This window comes from Sebastes fasciatus, chromosome 9 (assembly GCF_043250625.1).
Source record: "Sebastes fasciatus isolate fSebFas1 chromosome 9, fSebFas1.pri, whole genome shotgun sequence".
Classification (NCBI taxonomy): Eukaryota; Metazoa; Chordata; class Actinopteri; order Perciformes; family Sebastidae; genus Sebastes; species Sebastes fasciatus.
Window position 1 is genome coordinate 25,961,163 of NC_133803.1, and position 14,510 is coordinate 25,975,672.

General features: G+C 37.9%; 1 protein-coding gene and 1 long non-coding RNA gene across 2 annotated transcripts in view; one reads left to right on the plus strand and one right to left on the minus strand.

Annotated features, from left to right (window-relative positions):
- LOC141774345 (uncharacterized) overlaps positions 1-14,510 on the plus strand; it is a 170,982-nt gene that overhangs the window by 143,417 nt on the left and 13,055 nt on the right. The gene's annotated exons all lie outside the window — the stretch shown is intronic.
- Positions 567-8,514, minus strand: pcgf6 (polycomb group ring finger 6). Its single transcript, XM_074646929.1, has 10 exons — positions 8,028-8,514; positions 7,178-7,277; positions 6,813-6,909; positions 6,432-6,487; positions 6,261-6,320; positions 5,343-5,460; positions 3,048-3,075; positions 2,757-2,855; positions 1,229-1,315; positions 567-1,022 (listed from the first exon to the last, which is right to left on the minus strand). Exons 1-10 carry the CDS (start codon positions 8,091-8,093, stop codon positions 972-974), a joined length of 762 nt encoding a protein of 253 aa, XP_074503030.1. The 5' UTR covers positions 8,094-8,514; the 3' UTR covers positions 567-971.

Sequence of the window (14,510 nt, forward strand, 5' to 3'; positions counted from 1 at the left end):
TCAGTTGTGCAGTCATTTATTAAATAATTCTGAGAAAACCAAGTAGGAAAAGTATTTGTACAAACCCTATTAAAAACGTCTTTTACAAACTCCCTTTGCTCCGGTGAGTTGTGCTGAAAGCAAGTTTAATCAAGTCAAACGCATCGATTTACATCAACAGACAGTTTATACAAAAGCTCTTAAATTAAATGTGTGAATCAACAAGAAGCAAGCTGTTATTAAAAATAGAGTGTAGATCTAAGCTCAATATAACACACACACACACACACCTTTGGTAGTGGTTTTGTTTCAAGCCCTTTATATCACAACTATTTATCTGAAATCCCACTCAGCCCTTGAGATGATAAATAAAAAGAAATAAGATACCGGTCCCTGGTTTCCAAAAAGATCTGAGGCAAACTAGACTGATGCAGCTTTACAGACAAGACATCGTGTTGCCTTCACAGACCCAAAAAACAGTGTCTGAGTCCAGTTTTATCTACAGCAGCAGTCACATACTTGTGCAGTGGAAGCACACTGAGAAATGCCTAAAAAGACATCATGGCAGTAGGACTAAGAATTGGTCATTTCCATTCATCAGGTAAAATTTATTTTGCATGCTGGCACTTCAGTAAATCAAACATATGTCACTTGTGTCCAGCAAACTACAGCAGACACATGGCTTACCCTGAATACAAGAAAATCTGATGCTACAGTGTGAACAGGAGAGTTGATGTTTATTGTATGACATGAAAATATGTTATACAATAATGAAATCCAACTGTAGAGTTCTTGGACTTTCTCTTACATATGAAAGGTTTCGCCAGCCAAGACGGTGACAGTCCTAACAACACATCCAAGACAGTTGTGGAGTACTTATAATGCCAATGTAGAAACTTTATTCCACATTATGACGAGAGCCCGATGAAGAGAAACAAAACCCAGAAGTTCAGTTCATCCCCTCAGGAATTAACGACATCCACCTCTCGTGCTCAAGACTGGGAGGGCAGGACCAGGCCGAAGTGCAGCACCAGCAGACCGTCCTGGAGCAAAATGGAAAAGACAACAAAAGGATTACTCAAAAGAAGGGCTGTCAAGGGCTGTTAAAGAAATTAGTGGCGTTAAAACAAATTTGCGTTATTATCCCGTTAACTTTGACAGCCCTCCTCAAAAGTATTCCTGGCCTTCCACAAAATGTCCATTATTAAAGGTATGGTTTGTTCCTACTGTGTGTTTTTATGGTGCTTACCTGTAGTGCCTCCTCGCCCACAGAGCTCTGTATGTCTTTGAGAGACTGGAAGTGGTCTAGGAGGTGATCTCCACAAACCACATCCACCTGCAGGACACATAGAAACACTTCAGACCACTGCAGCACAGATTCAGGAGACAACTGTGTGTTTGTTTTTAATGATTTTGCCATGAGTGCTTCACAACTTCAGAAACTGACTGGTTTTGTGCCCAGTGCCACATGGGAAATGCAGGGAAACTTTTAACTGACCAAAATACTGATATTTATGATAAACTGGAAGTGGTAGACTAAAACTTCAAGAGCAACTAGTTAATTCAAATGATTCTAAAAGGTGTTATAACAATATAAGAATTTAAAGGGAAGTTAAACAACCTTTCGCTAGTCTTTCTCTGTCCTCTCCAGGTTTACCAGACAGGCAAGGGTGCAGCACTGAGGCCAGGAAATCAACATAAGCCGCTAATCCTCATCCACGTGTTACTAAATACAAAATACACCTGAACACTCTTTAACATTTCTTTTTGTCTGTGCTCTGAGGAAAGGAGGGCCCTTCTGATTGTAACACTAATATTAGCCTTCTCTTACAGCATGTCCACTCTCAGCCAGACATGTGGTATCATTGCACTAATCATTTGATTATAATCAGATTAAGGTTGGGCTAGAGGAGTGTCTGTTGTCCTTTGGATGTAGGCACCCTGCTGAGTTTTGACCTGAGCAGCTGACCCTTCTATTTTGGGCTCTGCTCGTACTCCGCCGTTGCTCTGGTCACATTTTCATGTATTGTCTTTTGGATGTGGCTGATGTTGACATGAGTCTCACAAAGAGATGAAATGTTCTCATCAGGACAACGCTGTGGTAGCGACCTGTCAATCACAAAGTAGCCACAACCTAAAGCATCCCCTGCTTTATCGTCTGTTTGCCTCTAAATGGGACCATAATTTACTAAATGAACATCATGCTGTATTGAAAAAGACTTGAAACTAGTGACTGAGACCATAAACTCATGTTTACAATGTTTACTGAGGTAATAAATCAAGTGAGAAGTAGGCTCATTTTCTCATAGACTGTGCAACCAGAGGAGTTGCATTCAATAATCATCAGATAAAAGTGAAGTTTCACTTCTGTTTCTTTACATATTCAAGTTCCCTCTCTCTTGCTTTCCTAAAGTTGTGCGCACTTTCTATTTCTCTTTTGATCTCCGTCTCTCTCTCACTCTCTTTTCGGCAAGCATTTCTATTCCTGGTAGCAACGCCTAGTGTGGACATTAGTGTACATTAATGTAGTTGGGTCACACATGCCTCCTGGCTGCACTAGGTTTGACAACACTGTTGGCCATTACCAAATTGCAGTACTCTAATACATGAAGACGTCCACTCACTTAGATCCACCAGGGTGACCCTGTTCACTGTGCACGCCTACACTATGCTGTAATGCCGACTTCCTTTGCTGTCCAGCTTCCAGATCTGTCTAAAGTAACAATCGGGATCAAGACTGTCAGTTATTGAATTAGCTGTAAGCCTGGCAGACTCACCTGGCAGGTAGAGCTCAGCTCCATCTTCCTCCTGATGAACAGCTCCACGTGGCGGACTGTGGCCTCGCCCGACACACGGACGTACCGCCTCTCTAATGGCTGAACAGAGACAGGGTGGTCAGGGTGGAATATACTGTATCAAAGACAAAACTACTCTTGACAGTATAACCAACAGGCTCTGTAGTTACAGGAGAACCAGATCAGGGATGTCCTGATGAATTATCAATCTGGTCTTTAACGTTATAATCTAATAATATGTATAATACTGGTTATAAATATTTAAGTTGTTACCTTGTAGTTATTGATGCCCTCTTCAGCCCTGAAAACAAAACAGGAGTTAATATACATTAAGGAAATTTGTTGGTACAAAGCAGTGTTAGAGAGTGACTACATTTACTCGAGTACTGTACTTAAGTACAGATTTTAGGTACTTGTACTTTACTTAGGTATTTTCTTTTCCTGCCATTTTATATATATATATATATATATATATACAGCTAAAACAATTAGTTGATTAACGTATTTATCGATTGACAGAAATTAATCTGCAACTATTTCAATTGTTTATTTTTTAATCAAAATAATTTCATGGTTCCAGCTTCACAAATGTGACAATTTGCTCCTTTTCATTTTTAATTATTTTAATGTATATAAATCTATCTAATTATATAATATATCATAGTATAACAGTCACAGGGGACATTTTTCTGCAGAGTACTTTTAATACTTTAAGAGTATTTTCCTGATTATATTTACATACTTTTATATAAGTAACATTTTCAGTGCAAGACTTTTACTTGTAACAGACTATTTTCACAGTGTGGTATTAGTACTTTTATTTAAGTAAAAGATCTGAATACTTCTGCCACCACTGGTACAAATCAAGCAGTTAATTTAAGACAATGGGACCATCTAGCAGCATGTCGATGTAACTGCAGGGTAATTTCATTCACTGCTACAAACTGGGTTCCACTTTTTCTTCTAAGCAGAAGACAAACCAGGAGTGTCGTATTTATGTGTACTGGCCAAAAGCAAAGCCCCTCTCCTTTGAACTACAGCTTGTTTCCTCTTATTTTTATTGTCTCTGACAACAAGAGACCAGAGCACAGCAGTGGCTCCCTAATTGCTAATTAGAGAATGATTTACAGCTGGGACACAAGGGAAATTAACAGCAGTTAACCTGCAGTTTTTTCTTTCTCTCTGGCTGTAATGGTGCTGCTACTTCACATTGAACTTGTGAGTCTGTATTTTCTAAAGGGGACATAGAGTACACAACACACCTAGCAATAGGCCTTTTTCCCAAAAGACTTTTGAACATGTGACAGCTGCAAATCCACAGGTGTGATTAAAAACATTTCATTTTCATCCATTTAGGTCTGTGAGTTGCAGGGTCCTGGGATTGTGCATGCTGACTAATAGGCTATTTTCACAGCTGTCATTTTGACATGTCATAGCAGGGTAAACACAGGTGTGATTGATAAAATTAATTATGGCCCCATTCTATTTAGTGTGTCACAGCCATTCCAGTGAGCCAGCATGCACAATCCCTAAATGGAACAGGGCCATAATTAATGTTATTAATTACACACCTGTTGTTTACCCTGCAATGACATGTCAAAATGGCTGCTGTGAAAGGGGCTTATTGCCATGGCTTAATGGCTTACTACTGGGAGCAGAGCCATCGTTAATGTTATTAGTTACACGTGCTTTTACTGCTACGACAAGTCCAATGCTGTTAAAATGCCTATTGGTTACACTTGTTAGAACACTGTTACTAGGAAACAAACAGCAAAAATAGACTGTTTGCTGTTCTCCTTTTAAAGAGGGCAATGTTTTTCTGCATTTCATGCTGAAAAATAAAAAAAAGAAGAGAAATGCTCTGCCGTCTGAAAGCAACAGAGGCTGAACCTTCTCCCTATCCACCTGACACCAGGTGTGGCTAATTAACTAATTAAAACATCTCACTAACGAGGTAAATAATGAAAATACCATGATACGTGAAGCCAACAAGAAACAGTTAAGATCAAGTAATTAAGAGGGATTAATACATTTGCAAACTAGATTTTCTTTGTGTGGGGTCTTTAAATTATATCTACATATGCAGAATGTCTAAGGGCGTTTTCACAAGCCAACATTTAGTCCGTTTTAATCAAACTCTGGTGCGGTTCGTTTGGGCAGTTGTGAACGCAGTAATCGTACTCTGGTGCGGACCAAAACAATCGGTCAGAGAGGTGGTCTCGGACCGTTTCCAAGCGACCCAAACCGCAGGCTGCATGTGTGGGCATTTGTTGAGATGGACGCAGGTAAATGACAGGTTAACATGAGTGGGAGAGGACTGACTAGGACTTCTGCAGAAGTCCAATGTTTGCTGACATCTGGGCCTAAAGTCCACAGAAATAGGGATGTTTATAAAGTCATTGTAGGTAAACTGGAGGAGACGGGATTCTTGCAGAGTAGATCAGTGCTGATCAGCGCCGCACTATGGCTTGTAAAAGCGCCCCAAAAAGGCTGAGTACCTTTCATAGCCAACATAGCTGTAACTACTGCTGGACAATGAACTGTCCAACATTAGCATTAGATCCTTACCCAACAAAGTCCAGCAGCAGAGATACATCCAGCTCAGGAGGAAATGTAAACACAGACTGGGGAATGGTATCCTTCTTCTGCCTCTTTATCACAACAGGAACGGATGGGGACACCACCACTGCAAAGCAGGAAAAAAAACAAAACTCTCAGCCTTTTGCTATTGTAATGCTGAAAATCTCCATCTTTGGACCTCCAGTTCCTTAATACTTACATTTCAATACAAAATGAAAAGTTAAAATGTCACATTATGCATACAGAAATGGAAAACTGAATGTTGTTGTGGGATGGTTTCCCCTCTTATTCAACAAGGAAGACGAAAAAGTCTTCAGAAGTTGTTTCCTTCTTTGAGAACCGTTGCTCTTTTGTTCAGTCATCCAGTGAAGACACCACTGATCACAGTATGATAAAACTTTATTGTGTTTGGGCTGTGTTAGAGGAAGCTGCAGTTTCAGGACCACAGTCCTAGGAACGCATGTGTAGGACCCTAGTTTAAAGCTTACCGTCTTCAGTGTAAATGCTTGTTTTATAGACCTACTCATCATTGTTTTACCATTTTAATTAAGTTTAAATAATCGTAATAATGAAACTGTGCTGACCGCCTGTTTCCGTACAATACATGTTATCAGCCAGGAAATGAGAAATGTTATTTCTATTCAGGAAACTGCAGCTTCCTCTATTGTAAGAACATAATATTGTGTGTTTCAGTGTTGTTGAAAACACTCTGATTGGCCAAAGGTGCTACTGCAGTCAGACCAATTTGTTACTCAGAGAATGGAGCAGTGATTATATATATTAGATGATTATCTGCAGTGTGTGGATTAACATTGCAAATATTTTAACTAAATACTTCAATAAGCTTCAAGGTTCATTTAACGCTGCCCCAAGCCTGTTTACTTAAACTAAAGACTGAACTATTACCTGATTTTGGCACATCCATCCCTCTCCCTTTGTAGAAGGTACACATTCGTTCCCTTTCAACTGTGGTAGAAAAGAAAAAAAAAAGAGTTCACATTAGAATCCAAATAGAAAATGACACATAATGTGTATTAATTACCTTAAACTACATCTGATTGTATATACTGTACTTACACTCCTCCAGGAAGGGAACCATTTTGTAAACAATATCCTGCAGTTGTCTGTCAGGCCTGCAGGAAAACAGAGGAAAAGTGTTTGAAGCTGCTTTATCACAGATCTGAGTGACAGCAGATTTCCAATCCCAAAATACATAAATTTCCAGACCTCAATTAGGAATTCATCATGTGTTTTAACAATAAACTAAATGTATGTACAAGAAAATTAATGGATCACAATTTCCAGAATACTTTTGTAGTGTTTTTTCCCCACGCTTTTAAATACTTTTCCCCCTCTGAATAATCAAACTCAGCTATAAAATATTTGGTTGACCACCATCTATTAAAGGTACAGAAGGAGATACAAATCAGGCAATCCATCAATAATTAAGATACCTACCTGATGTTGTAAAGAGGTTGTGTCTGGTGGACTACAATGCTGCATGTGGGACACCTGTTGCTGTAGAAAAAGTGCTTCACGATGCAGCTTTTGCAAACTAGGAGAAGATAAAACACATCACAATGTAAGACACAGTCAGGACCTTATGTATGTTGCATAGCCAGACTAATATGGACTTATAAGACTGATGATGTTGAGAAAGCTGAAAAAGTTATATTACCAAAGGAGCAAACCAATGATTGATATGCACCCAGAGATGAAAATAATGTATTAAATGAACCACTCAGTTCATGTGGAGCTCCTTGAATCCTCTTAAGGTCCTCGGAGGACTCCAGGAGCTGAAGCAGACCTCAGTTATAACTCACATGTGTGCAGGCACTCTGTGATGGTGGTGGCATCGATGAAGAAGCCGCAACAAAGAGCACAACGGATGTATGGGTAGAATTGATTGAGGGGGAGCTGGGGCTGTGGGAAAGCAAACAAAACTCACAGTCAACGGTTACAGCTGTAAAATAGCAATGCAGTTGCATTTACATTACATGAACTCACTCAAAAACTAGCTAGATTGAAAGCAATATTACATGTAACTTTAGCTATAGATCATTCCACTTAACAGTATTGATAGATAGATAGATAGATAGATAGATAGATAGATAGATAGATAGATAGTAACTTTATCAATCCCGAGGGAAATGCAAAGTACAAAATACACCATATATAAAAATACAAGGAGATGAAGAAAAACTGTTAAAAGTGAATATAGTGCAGGGTAACAGCTGTGATACAGGACTATTAAAAAAAGTGAATGTATTTCAGAAGAGACTGTTAAAAAGTGAATATAGTGCAGAAGAGACTGTTAAAAATGAGTATAGTGCATTATTATCTGTCCTGCAGACCCTCCTCCACTTAAACCTGCTTTATAATATAAAAGACCTGAAAACCTCACTTTTTACAATATGGGACCTTTAATATCCTGTTGACTTGTATGTGATATGACATAAACTAGACCGGAAGTAAACAAGGACCCAAGGTGTTGCCTAGCAATGGAATCCCCACTGAAATGGTACGTTAACGTAACGTTAGCTTTCAATTAACGTTACTGTATTAACATGTTTCAGTAAAGTAAAGCAGGACAGCTCAAAGATGGAGGAAATAATATCAGAAAGGGAAAAGACGTGTTGAACAAAGTAAAGTAAAGAGGTAAGTGATGTTTACCTCTTCTTCTGAGTCGCTGTCTGACATGATGAATCCTTCATGACTCCTGAGACCGTTCAGATACATCCCACCGGTTAACACTACTACTAACCTCCTCTTTCTCTGTTAGTAACCACAACAAACCTAAATTAAACGGTTTACTCTAAAGTAGCTCTAAAGGTACTTAAAGCTCGTCGTTATCTGTAGTCACCGGTAGAGTTATCTCTGCTCAGCTAGCTGGCTAACAAACATCAACACTACTGTGAGTCACTGGTTGAACGTTAAGGTGGCTAATTTCACCTCAGTTCGTTGCTAAATGTCAGCTAAATGTTAGGTTAACATGTCCCAGTGCGTGCTATTATTACCACACATGAAAACTTTAACACTAAATATAAAACTAGTTCCTAACTTTATCTACTTTTAGTCGCCTTCTTCACACTTTCACGTTAACTGCTCAATTTCCCTCGCGCGTGTTCCTCGAGCGGCAACATTAATACGACTTCCGGTCTGACTCCTTCAGAATAAGATGAAATAAGATAAAATAAGATCAAATAAAACTTTTTTTAATCCCGAAGGAAATTCTTATGCCAGAGATTGCTCAAAAATACAAAAAAAAAACAAGTTCAAGTGTATAAAATACAAGTGTATAAAATAAAATAGTACTATTTCTAGCACCAGTGCCTAAGAGAATAACAATTAAGTATTATACATTTAGTAAAATGAGTAAATAAGATAAGATAAGTAAAATAAAAAAGGTAAAGTAAGCTAACAAACAAAAAAATAAATAATATTGCACATGTTGGACATTAATATTATATCTATCTATTAATATAGATATTATTATCATGACCTCATCATCATCAGCATCATTATCTTTATTATTTTTCATATTATTAATATATATGTGAATGTGTATATACTGTATTATATATATATATATATATATATATTACTCATTTATTTTCTTTTTGTTTTTTTTTGTTCCCCCTATGCTCTACACACAAAAGGAAGGATATCTGTGTGTGTGTGTGTGTAGATATGTGTGCATGTGTACAGTATATGTGTTTAAGAGTAGATATATGTCATATGTGACCATCTAGCCTCATTCAATGCCAAACACACACCCATTATCCACATCTCACACACACACCCATTATCCACATCTCACACACACACGCACACACACACACACACACATCTCTCACACACACACACACACACACACACACACACACACACACACACACACACACACTCTTCAACCTGCTTTTATCCCCTTGTGTTGTTTTTGTTTTTGTATTTTGTTATTTGTCTTTCTCTATATAATATATTATGGTCTTTTTTATATATGTCCCTGCACATGTCTAAAACGGAACACAGTTTCTGTCTAAATTCTCCAATTTACATGCACTTTATCATCACATTTAATCTGGAAAACAATAATACAGTGACTCAGTGTTTTTTTTAATAATTCCAAACACTATTGATAAATGCGATACATTTATTTTGAAGATACAAAGACGTGTTTTCCGGTGATAGCAACACACGAAGAAGAAGAAGGTCTACTCTGATGTGTAGTCAGCAGGGGTCACTCCAAGCACATCATTACATTCAATGCAAGATTTACAAAAAAGTCTCTTTTCTTGAAGAACAGAGGTCATTCCTGTATTTGTGTCTGTATTTATTCTTTTTCCAGTCTTCTCTCCTTTCCTTTCATTCATTTTTGTTGATCTCATAATGGGGATGTATTGCTTTTACATGTAGCCTATAGTTTAGGGCTTCTCACAGGTTTTTGGGGCAGGGACCCCTTATAGGGGAGAAAATTATCCAAGGACCCCTTCATAATCGTAACACAGATTTAGTACATGCTTACTACCATTTTCACTCTTAGATGCCATTGGAACTATTTGTATTCTAAAACTTTTCTATCTGTATTCTTCAGACCTGTTTCATAGTGAAAAACACACATATTTCAATTTGAATCATGTTAGGATAAGATAAGATGAGATAATCCTTTATGAGTCCCACAGCAGGAAAATTTGCAATGTTATTAAATGTTAATACCACATATATACCTTCAAACAGAGGACGATTTTATTCAAATTGCATTTGAAATTGGCAACTTGACAGCATTTATAGCCTACATTTCAAGTAATTGATCTTAAAAGCTTTCAGAAAATAAACAGCAGTTAGACTGGCATAGACCTAATAAATACAGATATTTAAACCTACCAGTCTAAAGCTGACTTTCAGTAAGAGCTTCAACTTTAAAATCATGAACTTATTGCTGTGTGTCACAATCATATCAGAGTTTCTATTGGCCCAAAGCTAACATTGGTGGGAGTAATGACACAATATGCTGGTTTTATTGGCCCAAATGGTCCCCTTCTATAGATATATATACATACAGTATATACACACACACATAATGTACTGTATATATGTATATACATGCTGCTGCTGCACTACTGTACAAACACGCACCTCTAGAGACAACAAAGTGATATCCATCTGAGAATAACTAATGTATTGAACATGAATAATGAATAATGTTGTTGGATTATTCCTTATTTCATGGGCTATTTGGGGATTTATATTTTATAATTACATATACGTATACTGTATATAAATTATAACAAAGCCTACATGATACGAGGATTTATAGCTCAACGCTAAACCCTCTTTCTTTCTTTCTGTGGCAACATTACAGGAAGAGTCACAGTGAATTTGGTGTTAAATGTTGCAGTGACATGCCCACCAGCGTCAGGACATCCCCTAATAAGACAACCCCGGCAACATGTCTAAGCAGCACAGACATTCCTTCAGGATACAATTTACATAATTTTTTTTATGGGAGATGGGAAACCCATCACCATCTCAAGCATTAGAGAGGAGTCTATGCTTCAGCTGATGAAACTCATCCTCTTGTATTGCCGGTCATTGGCTTTAACAAAGTAAAGTTGTTGCTGTGTTTATGGCCATGAAACCAGGAATTGTAAAGGATGTAAGGCTGTAACTTGTTGAGTTGGTTGATTGTCGTGATACTGACAGTATATGCTTCATGTTTGAGTGTACGTTTTGTATATTTACATTGGAAAGACGGATGGTGTTTTCATTTTGAACAGCCCTAAAAGGAGTTTAGGGGAAACCACCTCCACCTTCTACAAAGCATCCTTTATAGCTGATGTGTTTGAGTGCATTCAATAAAAAAACACTCCGTCATGACTGCTGTACAAACTAGGATGGTCTGAGCTCATTCACTTATCAGTCATTTATCAAGCCTACTACTTCTCCAACTACATTTATAGATAATCTGAGGATCATATTCAAACTTTGTTTAGTCCACCTACTGAACTTAAACTCTTTCAGTGTCTCAAGATGTAATCATAGTTTTCACTCCCCATTTTAATCCATCTAGCACCGGCAGTGGTGGAATGTAACTAAGTACATTTACTCAAGTAATGTACTTAAGTACAGTTTTGAGCTAGTTGTACTGAAATTGAGTAATTCCATTTTATGCTACTTTATACATCTACTCCAGTACATTTTGGAGGCAAATATTGTACTTTTTACTCAACTACCTGACAACATTAGTTACTTTATAGATTTATTAAGACAAAATATAAATCAATTAATACATCATGATGTTTTAATATAGATTAAACTACCCAGCAGTATATAAAGTAATTAAAATGATCTCACTGTTTACTAGCGGCAACATTAAAGTGGACACAATACGTCAATAATTATAATCCAGTAATATATATTATTCTGAAATGAGCCATTCTGTATAATGAGTACTTTTACTTTCGGTACTTTAACCTCCTGAGACCCGCATAGACCCGTTTTTGTCTTTTTTTAAGAGGGTTCAGGGGGTCTTTAGGGGGAGATAGCAGATCAACAGTATAGGTCATATGTAAGTGGTGTACAGCATCAGAAAGGTGAGAAACTGAAGATTAATTTGAGATGCAGTTCAGTACTATGTGTCAAGTTGTTCTAGTCATAAATCATAAATTAAAATGAATGAATTAATCAAAATTAAATGTGAGAACGATAAAGTCTTAGAAAATTATGATGGAAGTATATGATGGTCATTCCCATGCTCTATTATGTCTCATAAGTTGTTACAGCAAATGTATCCTTTTTTTACCAATCAAGAATTGATAAAAATGATCAATAATCCCTCCAAATTAATTAATTCCACATTAAGTATACTTTGATGCTACTTTTGTACTTTTACTTAAGTAAGATTTTGAATGCAGGACTTTTAAGAGTATTTTTACATTGTTGTATTGGTACTTTTCCTGAAGTAAAAGATAAGAGTACTTCTTCCACTACTGAGCACCAGCAGCATTACACCTTCACCTCTTTGCATACAGTGTTACTGAATCAGCCTGAAGATGATGCAGGATGTCCTGTTTTGCAGTAGCATTTTTGCACCTTATTCTCTGAGAGCAGCTGAATCAAACAGACTTTATTACTACATGAACAGTTACTGCGTGTCCAGAAAGAGAGTGAGTGCAGGAGTTTCTCCTTACCTGAATCGGGGGTCTAAGGACAGAGGATGTTGTACAGATTGTAAAGCCCCTTGTGTCAATTTTGTGATTTGTGATAAATCAAATTGACTGGACTTGAAAGCCTCAGAGGTTTAGTGAGAGATGTTTGCAGTGATGGATCAGTCATCTCCATTCATGATAATCCTCTAACCGTTCCCCTTCACTACTGTAGGAGTAATCAGGCAGTTTATGTGCAGAACTCTAAATGCTCGCTCATATCTGGGACTTCTTGTGGTTAAATATTGACTTTTTAAGGGATTTCTTTGTGAGGAAGTGCAGACTACTTTCTATCTGCCAACCAACGGATGTCTGTGGGAATAACAGAACTCACCACATTTGTAGTGCTGTGTTTTGGGGTAGTCAGATGAGATTTCCGCCCTCTTAGTGTTTCGATTGTCTTTGCAAGTCATGCAGTTAATGTCAATAATGGAAGATCAGCATCATTGAAAACCTTTCATGACACCCTTGTGTTCTTGTGCAAATACCCTGATGTCGTGACTGAACAGGGAATTTCCAGACATCTGCTCACTGTGTGTTATCGCTTTGTGTTGTCTGTGTGTGCGGTGCACATTTTTGCAGTCATGTGCATCTTCATACCTGCAAGATAACTCTGTATTTTACTGTTGCAGTGACATCATGAAGAACTCCACAGTAGACCAGAGATCACGTTATACAATCATTTACTATAGACCTTCTCAGCACTTTGTTTTAGTTGCATGCTGAACTGGGGGAAGCACCATGCAGCATAACGTGGGATAATGTGAGAATTCACTATTTGTTTAAGTTAAGTGGTAAATACAGCTCTGCAGTCAAGTGTCTTTTGTGGGATTACTGGGAATTTACAGGACGATGAGTCAACCTCATAAAACAGCTTGCAGGAATTACTGGTCATGGATAAGATAATGTGACTTGGTTGTTTAGTCTCAAGTTTCTTTCTCTCAAAACCTGTAATACATATACAGTATCTTCAGGAAGAGTTTATTTTCACAGATGGGTGCTTTAAGGTAAATACTAATGTCAGCATGCTAACATGCTTACAATGCTAACATGCTGATGTTTAACGGGTATAGACTAATATTTACAATCTTAGTGTAGCATGTTAGCATGCAAACAAAGTTAACACAAAGTACAGCTGAGGCCATCGGCGTTCGATACTGCAGCACAGGGTACCCTTTAGTGCCGGTATGAGGCGCACCGGGCTTTCTTTTAACTACAATGTAAACTCATCTGCAGCAACAGTAAACACTCAGAGAAATTGCTGTGGTGACGTAGTTTAAAGAGCAAAAGAGACACACAGGATGGGCAGGAGGGGCGATGGATGGGTCCAACAAACACAGGGCTTTCACTCAGGAGACTGCTGTTCATGTCCCGCGCGTTAAGTTTCACTTTCATGTTAGAATCAGCTGTTTGTTCGTGTTCCGTGTTCACAACGTCAATTCACATTTTCACTTCACAAACGTAGTAGTTTTAAGCCCAACCATCTAGATTTTGCCTAAAACTAAGCAAGTGTTATTGTTTAATTCACAGCATTAAGCATGTGTTTACTGCGAGCAAAAAGTGACGCCGAGGGGTCTGACAAAGTGTCAGTATGTCACGAGTTGGAATGAGAATGTGTTGCAGAATCTCATGAGATTTGTAGGTATTTGGTAATAAACCAAAGTATTGGATACATTTATATATTTGATGTGAGGATGGCGCTAGAGGAAATGTTTTGCGATCAGCAGTTATTACAGTTCATCCTGAGGGGAAAATTAATATGTGTACCAAATGCAGACCCATCCAAAAGCCATTAAAACATTTCACTAAAATTAAAAAACGTCAGCCTCATGGTGGCGCTAGAGGAAAATGTCAGGGGATCACTAGCAGTCAGCAGCATCCATCCAGTAGAGTGGAGAGTAGAGAGAGGAGTTGTTCAGGTCCAATCTGGACCAGAGAGGTGGACCGACTG

What these genes read in the sequence shown, in the direction of transcription:
- pcgf6 (XM_074646929.1), bottom strand. Translation starts at nt 8,093, where the DNA reads ATGTATCTGAACGGTCTCAGGAGTCATGAAGGATTCATCATGTCAGAC. An exon ending in GGTTCCCTTCCTGGAGGAGT is followed by an intron (nt 6,321 to 6,431) that starts GTAAGTACAGTA and finishes TTTCTACCACAG; the next exon opens with TTGAAAGGGAACGAATGTGT. An exon ending in CTGCTGCTGGACTTTGTTGG is followed by an intron (nt 3,076 to 5,342) that starts GTAAGGATCTAA and finishes TTTTGTTTTCAG; the next exon opens with GGCTGAAGAGGGCATCAATA.